At 37.0% G+C, this 22,568-nt stretch overlaps 1 protein-coding gene across 5 annotated transcripts; it reads right to left on the bottom strand.

Moving 5' to 3' along the window:
- Nucleotides 1-10,146: 10,146 nt before the first annotated feature.
- On the bottom strand, nt 10,147-20,681 carry LOC135152446 (uncharacterized). Of its 5 annotated transcripts, none has more exons than XM_064092766.1 (4): nt 20,477-20,681; nt 20,168-20,269; nt 19,670-19,725; nt 10,147-16,478 (listed from the first exon to the last, which is right to left on the bottom strand). In XM_064092766.1, exon 4 carries the CDS (start codon nt 11,661-11,663, stop codon nt 10,152-10,154), a length of 1,512 nt encoding a protein of 503 aa, XP_063948836.1. In that variant the 5' UTR covers nt 11,664-16,478; nt 19,670-19,725; nt 20,168-20,269; nt 20,477-20,681; the 3' UTR covers nt 10,147-10,151. The 5 variants fall into 5 exon arrangements, with proteins under 5 accessions (XP_063948836.1, XP_063948840.1, XP_063948834.1 ...); XM_064092770.1 differs by having other exon boundaries at nt 20,176-20,269; XM_064092764.1 differs by lacking the exon at nt 20,168-20,269.
- Nucleotides 20,682-22,568: the final 1,887 nt, after the last annotated feature.

Genomic DNA, 22,568 nt, shown 5'->3' with positions numbered 1-22,568 from the left:
TTCCTTTGGCAATTCATTCTGGAGCAGCTCGATTGACTTGATCAATTAATTCGTTGATCGAATCCATTGAATACTTTTGTATGTCCTGACGTCCTGTGCACTGGTCTGGTTCACGAACGACTCGAACTGAAATAATTCTTTGAATCATTTGCTTGATAATATACTTGATCAGTCATTCCGGGTTAGGTGTTGCTTCGATAAATTTGATTATAAATAATCAAATTAAATATACTGGAATCTTCTGGTCTTTGATACTTGATCTTCAGGCAATCTTGATAGCAGAAACACATTGAACTTTTATTCTTCACTGAGGCTTGAACATGTTAATGAACTTCTTCCAGTGGACGGATGCTCGTCTCAGATATCTTGATTGTCTTTGTCTGTTCGTATCGAATCTCCAACCTGTAGATTCCTGTATTATACTTACGTATTGTTTCCTGTCTTTTGTTGTGTTGAGTTATCGTAATTACTTTTACGTTACATTATGTTTTACAATCTCCCCCTATTTGATTGTTAGAGTTCGACAAGCAAATCCTTTAAGAGGATAACTCAACTGACACAATGAAAAAGCATACTAATTTAAACAGGAAATAATACTAAGTACAGTCTGGATTATATCTTACATTTTCCAGAAATCAAAAGTAAATACAAGCAGCCATTGTTCCTCTACCCTGAACTAATCTCTTCTTGGTTTCTTGGCTCTTGCATTGATCAGCTTCAGCTCTGCTCTTCTCTTTGCAGCTTCCTCCTCTTTCTTCTGAGTGAGCTTGTTCTCAATTTCTTCAATCCTTGCAGTGATGGTACTCAGTGCCACTTGCTCCAGTGTATTCTCAGGTGGAGGTTGCTCTAGATTCTTCTTCATCTTCTCTAAGGTTTGGACATGAACCATTTTCTTCAATTTCTTAAAAGTGATATTCAGCTCAATTCCTTCAATTTTCATGATGATTCTTGATGGATGAGCACGAACCCTTGAAGTGTTGTGGACAGTCTCTACAGCTTTTCTTATCTCCAGAAGATCAATCAAATCTTTGAGCACACTCTTGTCTTCTTTCACAACTGACAACTTAACAGCAGCAACAACACGAATGATTCTTTTGGAAGAGAATTTTCCAATTTCTGTAAGTGGTATAGCAGTGGCCTCAGAGTCTTTCTTCTTTTTGAATATCACTGAAGTAGGATTGTAAGTGACAACAGGAGCTTTTGGATTTTCAAGAACTTCAGGGTTAAGTGGAGGCAGTGGATATGGTGGTTGACGATTGATGGCTGATAGGTCTAAATCTCTCAGAGCAGCAAAGTTCAGACGATAAGCATATAGCAGTTCAGCAGTTAGTCTTCCCTTGCTTGTCCTTGAGCACTTTTCCCTGACTTGAGCTTCCAGATATTTCAGTATATGAGGATTGTAAGTTGACAATGCTTCATCAGTGAGTCCAATACTCTGAATCATACCATCCTTGAAATACTTGATAACTGAAGGCTTGTCATGAATCTCCAGTCCAATATCAGTGATCCATTCTTCCACCATATCTCTGAAAACTTCATTGTGCTTCCTCCCTGTTGAGATGATCTTATTCCTTACCACAAACAATTCAGTTAGAGAGAGATCTCTGAGAAACTGACTTGAAACATGTTTGAGTCCATGGCCTTCTTTCTGTAGTTCAAATGATATGTTGACCATCCATCCTCTCCTTGGAAGAACAGCAACTGACACAGTAGAAATGATATCATTTAACACCTCGTGATAATCATGTAAATCTTTGTAGTTGTTCCTGAAGGAGTCAAAGATATCTTTTACTTCGTCATCATCATTGTCTTGAGTGACCTCTGGAAAATCAAACACAGATCTAGCAATGTCCCATTCATCTCCATCTTTGTGTAAGTTGGCAAGTCTCCTTTCCCTTCGAATCCGTCTTTGGTTTTCTAACTTCTCCCTTGCTCTCCTTTGCTCAGCATAATCCCTAGAAACATCAGCAATATCTTGTGGATTTGCAATTTCAAGTTCTTCAGGAGGGAAGATGTCATTGTGATATGCAAGTTCATCAGCAAAGACTTCATTGTCTGGGATTTCTCCTTCTTCTAGATCATCATTCTCAGCACCAACCATCCTTATCACTTTGTCATCCACAAACTCAGGGATGTATTCATCATGACTGTAACTGAATTGATGTTTAAGAGCAGAATCAATCAGTTCTTCAGACACCCCTGTGATCACCCTTTTTCCCTTTGCTTTTTCTGCTGCTCTCTCCCCCTCAGTTGAGTAATCCTCTCTGGAAGGTTGAGATGCTAGCAATTTAGCTTCAAGAGCAGCCAACCTTTGTTCCATTGTTGATTTGATTTCCACTAACTCCTCCCGTAGAACAAGATTCTCAGCTTCAAGATGTTGAACTTTGAACTTCAGAGCTTCAAATTTTGTCACAGATACAGTTGGAATAGTAGATTCAAGTGTAGGTTGGGTTGTGGGGTTCTCACTAGTTCGTTCTGCAGGTGTTTCTCTCATTTCACTCAAGACTAGATCACTCAGTGGGTCAGAGGGTTTCTGTATAACAGTATCTATAAGTGTTTCCCTCTCACTCAAAGAAGTTCCAGCATCTTTGGATGTACCTGCAAGTGAAATCTTCTTAGCCTCTTCTAGAGAGGTCACAGAAGGTGCAATGAAGGTTCGTGAGCCTTCGTCCTCAGTTTCCTCGTCAGATGAACCTGAGTCATAAGAAACAAGTTGCCAACTACTCGAAGGTAGTGAGTCCTTTGATGGATCCTGAGTTGGAATCTCAGGGTGGGTAGACACAGGGCTCGAAGGATGTGATCCTTGAATAAGCGAAGCACCCTGGTTTCCCACAACTGCCTTTGACGGCGAATGACTTTGTGACAAGTGCTCTATAACTGGCACACTTACTGATATGAAGGGCTCAGAAACAGATTGCCGTTCACCTTCGAGAGGTGAAGAGTCCCTTAAGGGATCTGGGAATGTTCCTCCCAGGGGGGTAGACAAGGATGGAGAATTTGGCAAGTCATCCAAGTTTCCCCCAGAAGCCTGTGAAGGCACTTGACCCTGAATAGGATCAGAAACAACAGTGTATATCCCTGACATGGACGACAAGGTGTTAGCAACCGTCAATTCTTCCATTGTGTGTGCAACCTCACTGTGCATTGGAGTATAATTTGGCTGAGGTGGTGAAGAAATAGACATATCTGCAGTTTTCTCAGGTTCTATTCCCCTTTCTTGACTAGGAGACAGAGCTGCAGTTTCAGAAACAATCTCCTTGTGTGGTGCACTTAAGGCACTTTCTCCCTCTCTCTCAGAAATAATAAGTGGTTGGCTGAGGGGTTGAGAAGTTTCTGCTTCAGGTATTTGTGAAGTGGTGCCTTGGATATGAACTTGGGGGATTTCAAATTCATTGGCACTTGTGAGAAGTGGTGAAAGCTGATTGGAATCCAAAAGATTCTGAACCCAATCAGGTGCACTAAAAGATAAGTTGTCAGAATCAGAATGGATACCTGACTGTAGCAGTGGATTGCAAGTGTTGGTGAAAAGCTCATCAATATCCACCATCACATCATTAGAAGGTGCAGCTGCAGTGGTTTGAGCTATCCACTTCATCTTCAGAATCAGTGGAATTATCCTGCAAGGAATCCTCTCCTTCAGATTGAGCATTGTTGTCTGAGGATGTCTCTGCATCTTCCACTATCACTTCCTCTTCCACTTAAGAAGTTTGAGCCTCAGGAATATTGGCTTGACTAGGTGGCTCAGTGACTTCTTCAGCTTGTCCTTCAGGAACATCCTCTTCAGGAAATACTGGATCAGCAACATTCTGAATATGTGGTGGAGGCAAGTTCTGGTTGTTTAAAAAATCTTGCATTGCCTCCGTAAGGACCACATCCTCATTGTTGGTGTAGTTCTGATGGTTCTCCAGCATAGAGATCACCCTTGTAGTCATGAAAGAGCATATGACATTGTCTATACTAGGATAGACAGCTCTTTCAGCAGGAGTCAGCAGTTGGTTCAGCACTATCTGGAAGAACCGAGGATAGAGAAGTACATTCCTGTTTTTCCTTAAGGAGTCCTGAAAAGCTCCCATGATTAGGTGTCCCAGATTTATCCTTGTATTCTGTGCAATGGCAATCCCAATTTCTTGATTGAAAGTAGTGATGCCATGGAACCCTCCAGTCTTTGGTGCAAATACATGAGAGATGGAATTAAAGAAGAAATTCCATTCTCGAGGTAAATGCTTGACGTACATCTTTCCTGGAAGATCACCATTCTCCCTCTGGCAGTGAATAGCAAAGAAAAAGTTTATTCTTTCAGTCCTGTCTGGAACAGCTTCAAAGTTGTCAGTTGGCAGATGGAGTGCATTGTTCAGGGTGTGTTCAGTTATCATTAGTGTTTGTCTCTGAATGACACACTTGAGTCCAAATACCTGTTCTTCATTTACAACAGAGATAGAAGACAGAAAATCTCGAAGTAGAGATTTGTTAAGGTATACTGATTCTGTCATAGCAAATCTAGCAAATGAAAATTCAGACAAATATCGAACCCAGCGTCGATAATTCGCTTGCGTAATTAAATTATTATTCTCAACAATAGTGAAATTTGTTTTCGGAATCTCAAAATTTGCAGCCATTTTTAATTAGAATTAAAAATGATTATAAATTTCGTTTCACGAAAAAATAACGAACAAATTTCAACTTATGTCACGAAAATAATTAATTAATAACGCTCCGTAAAACCCTAATTCCAAGAATTTTAGAATTCGATGAAATTCAAGTATGTTGTTCTTCTTGAAATTCTAAGAATTATGGGATCGGCTTCGCAAATTTTCGACACTAAAATCACGTAGAAAATAGTCCTAGAATACGAAAAGCTTCGAAAACCCTCTTCGAAAAACCGTAACGGATCGTGAAAAGGTTCGGATCAAATGAAAGCTCTCGTCTCAAGGAATCTAAAACTGGTCTTGAAATCTAAAATGGACGAAGTTTTGGTGGTGATATGTTCGATCAAAACACACGAACTCGGCTGAAATTTTGAAAAAGGGAGAGGTTTTCCGTGTGTGTATATCTGCGTGTGTATATGACTGAAAATATGAATAAAACGCACAAGTGAGGCTCTATATACACAGAGTGTGAGGCATAGGCGCAAGTTATGAAATGACATAACTAGCCCTTATGCTGTACACAGTGAGAATGCCTAAGCGCAACTAAGTAAAAGACCGAAGTGCCCCCCATAGTGTAAACACTAGAGGCGCAACTTCATCACTTGTGACTTAAAAAAAATTCCAAGTCACAAGACCATGAGACATACACAGGCGTTTAAGGGGCGCAACATTTGACTGGAAAGTCAATTGTTACGCTACAAGAGTGTATACATTGTACATGACTTAGCAAAAAAATCTAGGTAAACACTGTAATCTCAAAAACTGGCGCAACATTTGACCAAGTCAAATGTTGCGCTAGTCATACGCCCACTTCACCATATTATCAACCTATTTTGATTAATCGAAATTTCCTTGATAAAATGGTGAGATGAAAATCACAATTAAATCAAATATAGTTTTAACTAAATTAATTTCAGTCAAACAATATTTCATTAATTATGCTGCAAGTATTTTAATTAAAATTTAATTAATGGTCAACTTAAAATAATTTGAATTGCTTCAAATCCATTAATCAAATATAATTAAAATATGAATTAAATAAGCACTGATATTCATTAATTGAATATAAGCACTTAAATAATTCAAGAAAATTAATTTTAAATATCTACCACTTAGCAATTAATCACATAATCACATAAAATCATGCTAATCATATAAATCATGGCAAATAATTAAAACTAATTATCAGATTAATATGTAAAATACTGGATGCTCTTTGTAAATTCACAAGTCCTGAAAATATGTACATTTTAAAACTTGTGAACTTACGAACAAATTGCAGTTATTTCTTGTCTAATTAATTAGACATATTTAACATCCCAAGTTCACCAACCAGTCTAGAGAAAGTGGATTCGTCTAGTGGTTTAGTGAAGATGTCTGCAATTTGTTGATCAGTAGGTACAAAGTGTAACTCTATTGTTCCATTCATGACATGCTCGCCAAGGAAATGATACCTGATATCAATATGCTTTGTCCTGGTGTGTTGAACAGGATTGTTGGCAATGGCAATGGCACTCGTGTTATCACACAGAATCGGAATTTTATCCAACATGAGTCCATAATCTTGTAGTTGATTCCTCATCCACAAGATTTGAGCACAGCAACTTCCAGCAGCTATGTATTCAGCTTCCGCTGTAGACGTAGACACGGAGTGTTGCTTCTTGCTATACCATGACACCACCCTTCGTCCAAGAAATTGACAGCTTCCTGAAGTACTTTTCCTATCAATCTTACATCCTGCAAAGTCAGAATCTGTATAGCCAATTAGATCAAAACCTGTATCTTTAGGGTACCAAATCCCTAGATTGGGGGTTCCCTTAAGATACCTAAAAATACGCTTAACAGCTATAAGATGAGACTCTTTAGGATCAGCCTGGAATCTAGCACATAAACAAGTTGCGAACATGATATCTGGTCTACTAGCAGTTAAGTACAAGAGAGAGCCAATCATACCTCGATACTTCGTGATGTCAACTGACTTACCAGATTTGTCCTGATCAAGTTTGACAGCAGTTGGCATAGGGGTTTTGGCAGTAAATGCTTCTTCCATTCCATATTTCTTCAGAAGATCCTTGATGTATTTAGATTGGCAGATAAAAATACCGTCAGGCTTCTGAATAACTTGAATTTCTAGGAAAAAGGACAATTCTCCCATCATGCTCATCTCATACCTGCTCTGCATCAGCTTAGCAAATCTCTCGCATAAAAGATCATTAGTAGAACCAAATATAATGTCGTCGACATATACTTGTACAAGAATTATATCATCCTTATGCTTTTTATGGAAAAGAGTTTTATCGATGATACCTCTGGTGAAACCATTTTCAAGTAGGAACTTGGAAAGAGTGTCATACCAGGTTCGAGGGGCTTGCTTCAGACCATAGAGAGCTTTGAAGAGAAAGTATACGAAGTCTTCAAATTCTTTGTCTTCAAACCCAGGGGGTTGTTCAACATAGACTTCCTCTTCTAGATCACCATTCAGGAAGGCACTTTTCACATCCATCTGATATACTTTGAAGTTGGAGTGTGCAGCAAATGCTAAGAACATCCTGATTGCTTCAAGCCTAGCAACTGGAGCATAGGTTTCATCATAATCAATTCCTTCTTCTTGCGAATAACCATTTGCAACCAGTCTTGCCTTATTCCTCGTAACAATACCATCTTCATCCAGTTTGTTTCTAAAAACCCATCTAGTGCCAACTATAGATTTTCCTTTAGGTCTTGGCACTAGCTTCCAAACTTTCTGCCTTTCGAATTGATTGAGTTCTTCCTGCATTGCAGATACCCAATCTGGATCACTTAGAGCCTCTTCAACTTTCTTTGGTTCTGTCTGAGACAAGAATCCAGCAAAGTTGCATTCATTCTAAGTTGCCCTTCTAGTCTGCACTCCTGTGTCTGGATCACCAATGATTTGTTCAACAGGATGGTCTCTACTCCATACCCTTTGTCTTGGCAGATTCAATTTTGATGATTCACCAAAATCATAGTTGTGTTGAGTGTGATGACTAGTGGATCCACTTTGACTTACTCCCCCTGAGCTGATGTAAATTCTATTTGATGATCCTCCACTTTGACCACTGTGACCATGATGATCATTTGTATTGTTGCCAATACTTTCTCCAGATGGTTCAGGATCAGCATTTCCTTCATTTGTATTAGGTTCCCTTATATCAGCTTCAGGTTGATCTTCTCCTAAATAGATGTCTTCTAAATTCTCAAACTCCAGAGAATCAGATTCATTTTCCTTTTGGAGACTTGGGAGTTTGGTATCATCAAATCTTACATTGATGCTTTCAATCAGCTTGTCGTCAAACTTTCCCAGATGCTCTTCATTTAACACAAAGCATTTTGCACCAAACACATGAAAGTAACTCAGTGATGGTTTTCTGTTGGCCATTACTTCATAAGGAGTCTTATCCAAATCCTTTTTAATCAGGGTACGATTTTGAGTGTATCAAGCAGTTCTTACAGCTTCAGCCCAGAAATAGATTGGAAGTCTTGATTGACTAATCATAGTCCTTGCTGCTTCAATCAAGGTTCTGTTCTTCCTTTCTACGACACCATTTTGTTGTGGAGTCCTTGGAGCTGAATACTGACGAGAGATGCCCTTATCAGTACAGAAGTCATTAAGAACAGCATTGCGAAATTCTGTTCCATTATATGATCTGATTGCCCTTACTGGCAGATTTGCTTCCTTTTCAATCTTCTTAATATGATCAATGATGACGAGTGCTGCTTCATCCTTTGAATGTAAGAATAATACCCATGTGTATTTTGAGTAGTCATCGACGATCACAAAAGCATATCTTTTCATTGATATAGAAGGAATGTTGACTGGTCCAAACAGATCCATATGAATCAGTTGAAGGGGTGAACCAATGTCAGTCATGCCTTTGCTCCTGTGTGATGCTTTCTTTGACTTTCCTTTTTCACATGCATCACAGAGTCCTTCTTGACAGAATTCTTTCTGTGGCAGTCCTCTCACAAGTTCTCTTTTGACTAAAGAGTTCATAGTCTTAAAGTTCAAGTGTGAGAGCTTCCGATGCCATAACCAACTATCATCAGCAGAGGCCTTGCTGTAGAAACACTTGACCTCCCCCTTACTTGCTGTGTCTATGTCGGTTATAAACAAACTTGATTTTCTTACACCACGGAGTGTAAGATCCTTGTTCTTCCGGTTCTGGATTAAGCAAACTTCCTTCTGAAAGATTACGTCGTATCCTTTGTCACAGAACTGACTGATACTCAGTAAGTTGTGCTTGAGTCCTTCCACCAGAGAGATATCTTCAATGATGACATTTCCAACTTTCAGCTTACCATATCCCGTTGTAAATCATTTGCTGTCATCTCCAAAGATTACAATTGGGCCGGTTCTCATCACCACATCTGTGAGCAGGGACTTTTCTCCAGTCATGTGTCTTGAACAACCACTATCAAGAACCCACACAACTTTACTTTTCCTTCCTGTGCCCTGCATTCACAAATGGATTAAACTTTCTTTGGTACCCAGACGTTCTTGGGTCCAGGTGGTTTAGTAGAAACAGGATTATCAACAGAAACTGGTTTAACATGTGCTTGTTCAGGGGTGACTGGACTCTTCTCCTTTTTAGTCTTAGCAGAAGTGCTTTTAGACTTGGAGTTGGGAGTTTCCTTCTTTTTAGAAGGACTAGCAGTCTTTGCCACAGGGGCAACAGAAGGTGCAGGCATATTCATATTCATGGCAGATGGTGCAGAAAAAGATGCATTCAACATGGTAAAACATGCAGACATCATATTCATAGCACATAGCATGCAACCTACTCTACCACATGGCAAATGAACAGCATTCATGTTAACAGTATTAGGCATGCTAGAAACAGAATTATCTACTTTAATCACTTTACATGCATGAGTAAGATGATTAGTAGAATTGCAATTATTACAAACCTTTCTAGCATTAGAATTCCTAGAATTGGTGTTCTTAGGATCTAACTTGCCATTCCTGTTGTTCTTCTTTTTGTTGGAACTAGTACTTCCTAATTCAGTTTTATCTGAGTCATCTCTGACTTGGGAATTAGAAGGTACATCATGTGATTCCTGTTTTACTTGAGGCTTAACAACTTCCTCATTTTTCAACTCTTCCTTGATGACAAGGTCTTCTTCTATCAGAGGTTCTGTTTGTGCCTTTCTAAAGATAGGGGTCTTGGTGTTCTTCAGAATTTTAGGTACATTTGTTCCTTCAGGAGCATTCTCAGTTCCTGCTGAAACAAATATGCCTTCATTCTCTTTTCTCTTCTTTCTTTTAGCACTTTACAAAGAACTATAGTCAAGGCCAATAGCAACCTTCTTATCAACCCTTTGACTATCCAAGATCTCTTTCTGTAGAAAAGCAGAATTCTGATAGGCCCTAAGCTTAGTTTCTAGGTCAGCAATCTGAGACCTAAGGGATTCCTCAATTTCTGCATTACACTTCTCCTTATTCTCTAGATATTCAATTCTATCTTTAAGGTTAGTGTGCATGAGTTTCTATAAAGCTAATTCATCTACTCTTTCTTCAAGTTTAGCTATCTTTAGAGAAAGACTACAGTTATCTGATTCTGAAGCTAATAAACTAGTGTGCAAGTTATACATCTCTTGACCTAGTTCATTTATAGTCTTTTTATAATCAGCAGTAGTCATGTCATCAACAGAAATTTCAGGAGATACCTGAGATGGAGATTCCTCGACAGTGTCAGCCATTAATGCAAATGCATAATTGCTCTGGACAGGTTCATCATCAGAATCTGTGTCATCCCAGCTTTTTCCCTCAGCAATGTAAGCCCTTCCTTTATGCTTGGCCACCATTGCTTCCAACTTAGCTTTTAGCTTCTCATTCTCTTTCTTCAGATCCTCATAAGAATTCTTCTTATCATATGAGTTGCTTCTTTCTTTGACAGGAGCCGCTTTGGGTTTCCTGCACTCTGTTGCAAAGTGCCCTAAGTCATTGCAGTTGTAGCATCTAACCTTGCTCTTGTCATACATGTTTGGTTTGTAACTGCCAGTACTCTTAGACCCTGACCCTGAATATCCTCCTTTACCCTGAAACTTGTTCCCTGAAGCTTTCTTGTACCGGGGGTTCTTCCTGAACTTGATATGCTTGAACCTTGCAGCCATATAAGCCATTGACTTATCTTCCAGCTGCTCCAGCTCTTCCTGAGTGTAGAACTCATCCTCCGGTTCTCCAGAAACTTCATCAATTTCAGCTTCTACAATCTCAGTATTGGTAGAAGGATAGTCAGCTTTGATGGATGAACAATCACTCTGAGCAACAGTGTGATCATTGATACCATATTCAACTAATTGTTGATAACCAAAGTATGGTTGATCAGCAATAAGTGCAGTGGTCTTCTGTAAGGCCATACTCTTGGATTCTGTTGATCCACCACCATATATGATCTTTCTTTGTTCAAGTTCCATCTCAAACGTCTTCAGTTTTCCAAACAGCTTTTCCAAAGTCATAGTTCTGAAGTCGCTTCTTTCCCGGATGGTCTCTGTCTTTACAACTAGATGGGGTGGCATCACAAATGAGAACTTTCTGTTAATCTCTTTCTGTGGATAAGTCTTTCCATGCAGGGTGAGTTCATTCAATAACAACATGAACCTTTCATAGATTTGAGAAATGTTCTCTCCAGGTATTGCCTGAAATGCTTCATATCTGGCAATTAGCATATCGTATCTGTTTTCCCTGACTTCTTCAGATCCCTCCATCAATGCCTCTATAGTGTCCCACATCTGCTTTGAAGTTTTCAGACTTAGTATCAGATGTGTCATAGTCTTGGTCATTGATTCAACAATTATGAGTTGCAAATTATGGTCATGTGCAATATACTCCTTATCAGTCTCAGTGTATTCGCTTTTCTCTTTGGGAACAGACTTCTGTGGAATACGAACACCATTTTCAACAGATTCAGGAATAATCTTCATAGGCAAAAACGGACCATTTTCCAGAATCCCAATGTACATGGGATTAGCAACTCTGATGTACAGCAACATCTTCATCTTTCAGTTGTTGTAGTCATCCTTGTCAAATGGAGGTACTTTGATTCCTAACTTGTGTGTCGACATTGTTATCAGATAAAATTACGATTGTACGGACAGCTAGCTTTTCAGATTGGTTACGAATCTCAGATCTGTATATCGATCAGCCAAGCTCTGATACCAATTGTTAGGTCCAATTAGACGTAGAAGGGGGGGTTGAATACGTCGTACCAATTTCTTCGATTTAAATTAATTGCGGATAATCTTGTTTTAGTCCATGTTAAATCAATCGTAAATAAATAACTCCAGCAAGTCAGGGAATATTCTTTGTATTAGAAATAATCCTCGGGTGCTACAAATTCCAACACAAGTGTCGGCTGCAGAGACTACAATCACTCTATTACAAACTCTCGATAAAAATGATATTTTAATTTAACTCTCGAGAATGTGTATAATGTGTGCACTTACAAAGTGTGTAGTTGTTTTCAAATGAAAACATCAACCTCTATTTATAGGCTTTCCAACAACTAACCATGGTTAACGAGTTCGTCCTGGACGATTTGAGTTCGTCCTGGACGGATTCGATTTAACCGTAGTTAAATTAAAAACGTCCAGAAATAAACTAACTTCAAATGACCAAAGTTGCGCTTGGAACAACTAGGGTCAAAACTTACGCCTTTAGTGAGTCAAATGTGGCGCCAGTACAGTGTTCCCCTGTAGGAAATCACTTAGAAATATTCTAAGTGTTTCGGTCAATTGTTGCGCCTTTGGTGGTCAAACTTTGCGCCTTCCTCTACTCTTCACTGTGTAAACAACTTAGAATATATTGAGTGAAGTTGCGCTTGTATTTGCCCTTGTATGTGTGGCGCCAACTTTGACCAAAAGTCAATAGTTGCGCTTAAGGAGAGGGACAGTGTATGCACTGTGTACTTAGAAAATTCTAAGTGTTTAAGGGAGGTTGAGGCGCAAACTTTGACTTAGTCAAAGTTTGCGCTTCAACAGTGTTGATGCTTCCCTTGTGATGAATACTTAGACAATTTCATAAGACTTCCCATTTAGCAGGAATTAAATATACATATATATATATAATTAATTGTGTTTAATTAATTACTTGAATTATTTAAATTCAAATAATCCACAATTAATATATATATATATATATATATATATATATATATATATATCTCTAATTGATAAGTTCCTTTGGCAATTCATTCTGGAGCAGCTCGATTGACTTGATCAATTAATTCGTTGATCGAATCCATTGAATACTTTCGTATGTCCTGACGTCCTGTGCACTGGTCTGGTTCACGAACGACTCGAACTGAAATAATTCTTTGAATCCTTTGCTTGATAATATACTTGATCAGTCATTCCGGGTTAGGTGTTGTTTCGATAAATTTGATTATAAATAATCAAATTAAATATACTGGAATCTTCTGGTCTTTGATACTTGATCTTCAGGCAATCTTGATAGCAGAAACACATTGAACTTTTATTCTTCACTGAGGCTTGAACATGTTAATGAACTTCTTGCAGTGGACGGATGCTCGTCTCAGATATCTTGATTGTCTTTGTCTGTTCGTATCGAATCTCCAACCTGTAGATTCCTGTATTATACTTACGTATTGTTTCCTGTCTTTTGTTGTGTTGAGTTATCGTAATTACTTTTACGTTACATTATGCTTTACAGCACCAATGCAAGATTCTTAGAGGTAGACTATATAATGAATCACAAACCCAAGAGTGGTATCGTTTTAGAGGAACTAGTGGGAGGGGCGAATAATGAACCTGTAGTACAAGTAGAACAACCACAGCAGACTGTGCAACCGGTCACTAATACCGCACCAGTTCCTCGTTGTAGTGGGAGGGTTATTCGACAGCCCGACAGATTCATGTTTTTGGGAGAGTCTTCGGACTTGGTCTCTGGTGAACATGATGATGATCCCCGGACATACGAAGAGGCAATACAAGACAAAGATGCAAGTATTTGGCAAAAGGCAATGGATTCTGAGATGGAATCAATGTATTCTAATCAGGTCTGGGAGCTCGTGGAACCACCCAAAGGTGTAAAACCTATTGGATGTAAGTGGGTCTACAAGAAAAAGAGGGGATCAGACAAAAAGGTGAAAGCCTGGAAAGCAAGACTTGTTGCGAAAGGGTATACTCAGAAAGAAGGTATCGATTATGAGGAAACCTTTTCGCCAGTAGTCATGCTTAAGTCAATCGGTATTCTTTTATCCTTAGCAGCTCATCTCGATAATGAGATTTGGCAAATGGATGTCAAGACAGCTTTCCTTAATGGAAATCTTGAGGAAACCATCTATATGCAGCAACCAGAGGGATTCATTAAACAAGGCCAAGAGCATCTTGTGTGTAAGCTGAAGAGGTCTATTTATGGACTTAAACAAGCTTCTAGGTATTGGAACATTCACTTTGATCAGGCAGTCCAGTCGTATGGATTTGATCAATGTCCAAGCGAAGCATGCGTGTATAAGAGATGTGAGGGAAATGCAGTGGTTTTTCTAGTGCTTTATGTTGATGACATTTTACTCATTGGAAACATTGTTAAGATGTTGTCTTCAATAAAGGCATGGTTGTTCAAACAATTTGAAATGAAGGACTTAGGTGAAGCAGCATACATCCTTGGGATCAAACTTATAAGGGATCGCAAGAAAAGGATGTTGGCTTTATCTCAGGAGCCCTACATATATGACGTATTAGCTCGTTTTAACATGCAGGACTCCAAGAAGGGTAATTTACCCTTCAGACATGGAGTTACTCTATCAAAGAGGCAGTGTCCTTCGACACCTAAGGAGATAGAGAACATGAAGGCAGTTCCTTATGCTTCGGCATGTGGGAGCCTAATGTATGCAATGTTATGTACGAGGCCTGATATCTGCTTTGCTGTGGGCATGGTTAGCAGATACCAGTCAAACCCAGGACAGGAACATTGAAGTGCTGTAAAAGCAATACTCAAGTACCTGCGAAGGATTAAGGAGTATATGTTGGTTTACAAGTCCTCTGATTTATTGCCTCTGGGATATACTGATTCGGATTTCCAGACGGGTAAGGATAAGAGAAAGTCCACCTTGGGATGTGTTTTTACTTTGGGAGGTGGAGCCGTAATATGGAGGAGTGTGAAGCAGAAATGCATCGCAGACTCAACCATGGAAGCCGAATATGTGGCAGCCAAAGAGGCTATATGGTTCCGAAACTTCCTGCTGGATTTGGATGTGGTTCCTAATCAACCACAGCAAATCACGATTTATTGTGATAACACTGGTGTTATGGCGAATACCAAGGAACCACGGGCCCATAAGGCAGCGAAACACATAGAGCGTAAGTATCACCTCATACGACAGTTCGTTAAGCGAGGAGATATCATTGTGGCTGACACAGCATCGAAGGATAACCGAGCAGATCCTTTCACGAAGAGCTTACCAGCTAAGGCTTTTCAGGAGCACGTGGAAGCGATAGGAGTCTGATACTTGGTCACATAGTTATTATAGTTGGTAGTGGATTGCTTGTAATAAACACTGATATACTCAAAGAATATCTTGAGTATAAGTGGGAGATTGTTAGGGTTATACTGAAATATTCGTTTGAAGTATATAACAATTATTTGAGAATCTTGAATGCATGTTTTCACAATGTCTGTATATTATATATTGTAGACAATCTAGTATCAAATGGGATAGCAGAAGATTAGATTGTCGAGTTCCTTATATAATATAATAAAGGTTCACAGTCTAAATGGTGTTAGACAAACCATTGGAACGACTGAAGTATTATTTGGAAATAGTTTATCTTGACTATTGAATAATACTTATATACTTTGTGTATATTGAACGGGATCAAAATAATAGAATAATTGTTTCTTTAATTCTGACATTAAAGAACTAAGATTCTATGATGTTATTAATGCTTAAGTTCTTTACTCGGATATAGTGATTGACACTTGTATTTAATGCACATGCCTTGACTCATAAGTTAAGTAATTTATTTTAAATTACGAATTTATGTATTGAGCAATGACATTATATACAGAGTGGGATATTGACTATAGAAGGAAACCGTGTCCGAAAAATATATTCGGGTGATGATGTCCTCTTGAAAACTCATAAAGATAATTATGCTTTAGTCCTGCAGGCAGATTTGTTCTTGCATAATTATAAGGTTGAGTGGATGATCAAGGATAAAAGATATTGATTAAATTAATTGTCAGAAATTAATTTAATTAATGGACATGCAATATCTTAAACATGAGGAATTTATAAGCAATTAATATGGGAGCCGAATTAAATAATTAATTTACGGAATTAGGAAAAGGTAGTGCAAATATTAATTCTTTAGTGGATTGAATTAATATTTAATGACATTGGGCCTGGCCCGGAATGTCATTAGAAGGCCTGACCTAATGGTCCATGATCCCTACTGTAGCCTATATATATTCTCGTTCTCCTAAAGCTGAAAGACACACCAAAACGAATTCATCCTAGAGTTTGAGAGAGGCAGACGTTTTTCTCAAGGAGACAGCTAGGGTTTTGGGTTTTCGGAGCTTTAAGGAGAGGCACACCTTGGGAGATCGAAGGCCACATTTCGTCCAAGGAGAATCAAGGAATACAGTAGAAGACGTGGATTTGAATCGCTTGCGCCGTAGCGATTAAGGTTAATATTCTGTTCGAACTTTCAATTAATATCATAAAACGCAGGGCCAAGGTCCGATTGTTCCTACACATACCAGCTTGGAAACATTAGGCAGCCCTTATGAGATAAAACTGTAACCACCAGAGAAAGATAACACTTTTCCCAAGAGGTTGCTCCATTTACCTGCTGAAAAAAATATCATTGTGACTTGTGAGCTTTGGCACCTAATTAGATATTTACTTAATAACCGATATACCAACTTTGCAAACAAAATGATGTGGCCACTAGACACATAGCGTAGAGGTCAAGCGAGATGCTATAGTTGTTTCTGATGTTTGTTTATATTTACGCTTCTATTCCAGCTAATAACGTTCATATATACAAATTTCGAGATTTATAAGCATTTTAACTTTAGGTATACACTTCAGTCACAAGGACACTTTTTATATAAAATATATAAACCGAAAAAGGGGAAGCAAAATTTATATGGAAATGATTGCAATCCTATGTAGTAATAGTTTTGCACATATATACTGGTTATAGCATCAATTTGTTATCAAAAACCTATTAAACGAGATAATATCCTCTTAACATAAACCAATTAAACAAGATAATATCATGGCACTTATAAGCAAATTAACATAACTGATTTTCTGGGCCATATAACTTCTAATTAGCAAATACTTCATTCATTTCATTTTCTAATTTTTATGTCATTTAACTTATATATGGAAATTATTAAGCGCTTTAACTGGATAGTTTAAATTAACATTTTAAATGTGTATGTTATAAATAAAATTTAAAAATCCAAAAATTTTTAACATCCGGTTATAATGATTAATTGGTAAAGGTCTAGCAAACATGTTTAGATTAACTGCTTAAAAATGTATCTTTGCAAAAATAATTAAATAGCGAGGTAAAACAATATCAGTTACATAAGCTGACCCCTAATTCTCCCCCCCCCCCCCCCCCCGTTCTGTTTTCGCATAAGAGTTCATTGTATTATGTCAATAAAACTGAAAAGTCTAAAGCTAAAACATCAAATCGCAGCGGCTTCATAATGTCCCAAAGTCTACTCCTCAACACTGAACAGGGGCTAATAAAAACATTGAACTTGACTTGACTATTTATCTCAACTCGGGAAACTCCCAAAACAAGGCTTTACAGATCCATTACATTCATATACCCCGCCGCTTGACAAGATGTCAATATGGACACGGAGTGGATAACCAGTTTTCAATATACAGGATGAACGATGGATATTATAAAACTCTCCTTGTACCTTATCTATTGTCATGGCTACTATCCGGAGGAATAGCAGTAGAATGGTTTAGAAAAATAACTCGCAACACAAAATCTGTGCATTCATTATGAATTTTAAATCTGGTACATACACAGTTTAGTCATCCTCTGCTCTAAACCAAACTCCACAGAATTAAAGGGAAAGAAAATACAACACAACCACACAGATACGATGAAACACTGATAAAGAAAAATTGTTCCCACATTATGTTCCCATATACAGACTAATAAACAATACTATTATCATGTTATCTTGACTTAGTATTATATTTTTGCATCTTTCTTATATTACACAATTCGAAAGTAGCTCCACTTTTTAATATGTACACGGGATCAAGTAATATGTCAATCCAAAGCTATGTGAGAAAAGAAAAATATCATTAAAGTTTGCATAAAGTAAATATACTTTAAACATAGACGTTTGTTTGGTTTGAATTAAAGAAATGAAAAGAGGAATGCAAAAGAGCATAATCATAAAGAGAAGAGAATAGCTCCAGGGAAAGAAAGATTAGAAGAATGAAGGCAGGCTGACATGTCCAAGATGCTCACATGCCTAGTCTGAGCATCCTAATAAACAAACAACTCTCAGGGACCCAAACAGCAGCAATCAGATACACCACCACTCGTCTTCTCTTTTTCTTTGAAATTTTTATGTGGAATCCTTCCCACCTTTGGCTTGGCAGACCACAAATAAGTATCTAAAATTCTAAATCCTAATCATGGCACTCAGACTGCTAGTTTAACTTCTCTTAACTACGCATTACTGGCATTTTTTCTTTGACAAAAGCTGAATCTTATCAACTCCACATGGTTATGCCTAAAGTCTAAACTGTCGTGGAGGTGACAGAGGGTCTTACAATTATCAAAAATTATAAAGAGCCTCTCCATCAAATTATCAATAAATTTACCTAAGATCTTTAGGCAGTAAACATGAATAGTTTATCAAAGCAACTCCAATGAGGTGCTAAAAAGACTTTTATTGCCTCTCCATCGGAGTGGGATGGGTGTCAGCTTGTCACACCCTCACAAAATAGACGAAAGCATCTACATATAATAATAGTCTTATTGATTATATTGGTACTTTTGAGTGCTAATAATTGGAGCAAGTCTTGATAAGAAATTTGACAAAAGTATATATTAATTTTTTAATATTTTACCAATATTAGCACGACAGAGATGTTCCACATATCTGCAACACTAAATTAAGTCTGGAACCAATGTTAACCTTTCTCACTAACCTTTCCTTCCACAAAATAAACCCTAACTTAAAACACGTATAAGACTATATTTCGCCTTTCAGAATAGGACTAAAGTTGGGTATTGCCTGCTCAGACAGTAAGAAATCGTGTTCACCACGTAAGAGACTAATTACAGGTACAACTAATATATAAAATAAATATATAACTTATAAAGTTTAAAGTTATTTTGATCTGCAGGGTAATATCATCAATCATAAGAATTGCCATCATCTATGATATAGTAACAAATTTACGCATTCGATCGAGTACACAATGTTTTTTATATAATCTATACAAATCTTCTGCAGAATATATCCATCGGACAAACATAAAGTTATAATATAATAACTTAGCAATATAACGACCAATCTGCACCAAGTAAAACATAGAACAAAAATATAAAACCACAAAAGAGATCTAATACAAAGAAATGTGATCTGAACTCTGAAGCACAAAAAAAATAGAGAAAGTGAATAAGGAAGGACTGAATTGGTGTTGTGGTTTGTAGATAAAAAGTCTCATGACCACAGTCCACATATGCTATATAAGAAAATTTGAATTCATGTGCCTATAATACAGAAACTAATGGGAACTACTTCAACCATTGGCAAACCTGCAGCTGTAAGTTGGTGATATCTTGACTTGTCATAGGTAATGTGTCTAGTTTCAGAAGTTATATTGCAAAATACCATGTCCTCAGGTGTTACAACTAAAATATTTACAAGATTTATATTACGGGTAAATAAATAGCTAGCTTAAAGCTAATGAGATTCTACTGGTTTTCATGACAAGAGTAACCCCAAACAAGACATATTCAGGATAGGGTATAGAACTTACAAATATATAAGCAAAATGGCAAGAATCATGATGCTCAAACAGAGCTTTCACCACTTCTGCAACCCAAAAAGAAAAGTTAACATCAAAGAAGTCGAACACAGCAAGGAAATTTTTCTTGAATGCTATATTTTCACAAGAATGCATATAAAATAATTATCTACAGGGAAAGCATCTGGTATCTTACTGAACCTCACATAAGTAGTTGGCGATAAACGCCACATCACAGACCTATCATATCTCATTCAGTGAACCAGTGGCAAATAGTATAGTCATTTTTCAGGGAGTATTTTGAAAATCTATCCAAATAAAAGCTGCAATCTAATCGCTAAAAGAAGATCATACAGCTGAGAAACCTCTAGGCACTAAGAATCATGCATATGCCAGGATACAATTTCTTCACTACGTAACTCAACAATTTGTAAATTGAAAATCCATATAATTGTATGTTATATTAAAGTTGTCAAGGAGTAAAGGCAAGCCAAGGTTCCAACGGACCACCTGTATACCTATGCGTTGATTAGGAGAATTTTGGTCACATACTTTCATGTCATCAGATCTTTGTCTTCACCATAGGCACAACTTATTTAATTTTGTGCCGCCCTAAAGCAAATAGGGTAGCTTACATTATAAAGCAAATGCTATAAAAAAACAAATAGAATGAAAATTCCGAACGAGATCACAGAGAATAACATTGATAAACACAAGAAGGACAAAATTCTGATTACATGAAATGCCAAGGTGAGGAGAGTACGGAAAATTAAAATCAAATGATCCAGAGACTTCATCGAACACGTGGCGGCGACATACCTGATTCTACAGAGACAAATCTATGGATGCGCTGGGTAGCTCTGCCCTCTCCACCTCGCTTACCAAGGGATTGAAGGGAGCGTCGATGAGCAAAAAGGTGGGCACCGAGTATACCTCTTCCTGCCTGACATAAGGCATCTGAAACAGACCAAGTAAGAGAGGCGAGAAACAAAGCATAACATCGTTAGGTCTGGACCAGACGAGGGATACTTGAAGGGGTATTATCATCACTTTAACTCGAATCAAATTGATACCCGACCCGATGGATACCCGACTCGTTCCGATCCGATTGGGTCTACCCGAACCCGATTTTTTTGGATTTGGATCCGGATCTGGATCTTATTTTTGGACCCGAAGAAGTTTGGATCTGGATCTGGATCTCAGGTATTCCGAACCGAGTCCCGACCCGAAACCCGAAACCCGATTTAAACCCGATCGGAACCCAAAACCCGATAAAAACCCGATACAAAATATTTTTTTTTTATATATATATATATATGTTGAATGTAAAGTATATATATTGAAATATTATGAATTATTAGGTATGAATATTAACATTTCACTTAATTTTATATTTGCAATATAGAATTTATATTTATTTCATCAATATTTTATTTTACTTAATTATTGTGCATTAAAAAATCTATATACAATAAAAATAATTAAATATAAATGATAGGTTAAATGATTATATACAATCGAGTTAACATGTTTCACGTGTTTATTGTAATAAATGAAGCCTGTAATTCCCTTTTTTATATTTCTAAAGTTAAAAAAAATAATCCATAATCACATTTTTTATAGATATATAATTTTTAATTTGTATTTCATTTTTTTTAAAATACCCGAATTAGACCCGAACCCGAACCGAAACCCGAAAAAACCCGACGGATCGGATCTGGATCATCATTTTTCGGACCCGGACCCGAATCCGACCCGACCCGAAATAAAATGGATCGGGTCTGGATCTCAAGAAACCCGACCCGATCCGACCCGTTGCCATCCCTAGAATCAATATGCAAACAACGGGAGAGACTTAGGCTCGGGAGGGCAATACTGTCTTTTTATTTAGAATTAATTTGCTCAGGAACAAGACCTGTTCTCCTATAATAGATACTAGCCTCTAACCCGTGCCAAGCACGGGCGGGTATATAGTTCGTAATTTATTATTTATAATTTAAATTTTAACATCATTTTATTAGTATTTTGGTATTAACGGATTGAATTTTAATTAAATTATATTATTCAACTGACTATATTTTCACCCGATTACTTGAAAATTGACAAACCCTAATACACACACACACACACAGGATTTTAGTACATTTAATCCGAATTTAGTAATGTAGATTTAAAAATTAAAAAAACAGAAAATTCAAATCTTTTCCAAACATAGTCGATCGTGTAATACCTTTGATTTAGTAAATCAATCGAATTTCAACATAATTTTGTAATTTTGATTTTTTGACAACAATAACTTTTAAGATTAGAGTTGGAAAGGGTTATATAATGGTTCGTGTTTATATTGAGATAGAACACGTTAAAGTTAAAAAGAGTTATATTAAGGTTTTTGTTAAAAGAAGATATTCAAAATTGTATATTTATAATTTTATTTATAACATCATTATAATTTTTTAATAAAATATTATATAATAATGGATTGTTATGAGTGTTTTTAGGATTTGAAACTGTTTAACAATATAATACTAATATACTCCACATTTGTAGACTTGTAGTACCAAAAGGAGAGTACCAAACCAAAAAATATAACTAAAATCTTGGACTACAAATTATACCCATGTTGACTTATTATAATATAGTATAGATGGGTGCTACTCTCCTGTATATAGCATGTAGTTGCCTAATTAGGATTAAAAAGTTATTGGTGAATTATTTATTTTTATTATATTTATAATATATTCTGTATTTTATTAATAGAAATATCAATATTAAATAAAATAATTTCTTTTTTATGTTTCACATCCTAATTAAAAGTTTTTGTAGTACCAAATCTTTTTGTTATAATAACATGAATTTATTTTTAAGGAATAAATGTGTAATTTTCAAAAAATCCCTACATAAAGAATATTAT

This window comes from Daucus carota, chromosome 1, assembly GCF_001625215.2.
Source record: "Daucus carota subsp. sativus chromosome 1, DH1 v3.0, whole genome shotgun sequence".
NCBI classification, from domain to species: domain Eukaryota; kingdom Viridiplantae; phylum Streptophyta; class Magnoliopsida; order Apiales; family Apiaceae; genus Daucus; species Daucus carota.
This window is presented reverse-complemented; position numbering and strand designations above follow the sequence as displayed.

What these genes read in the sequence shown, in the direction of transcription:
- LOC135152446 (XM_064092766.1), bottom strand. Translation starts at nt 11,663, where the DNA reads ATGAAGATGTTGCTGTACATCAGAGTTGCTAATCCCATGTACATTGGG.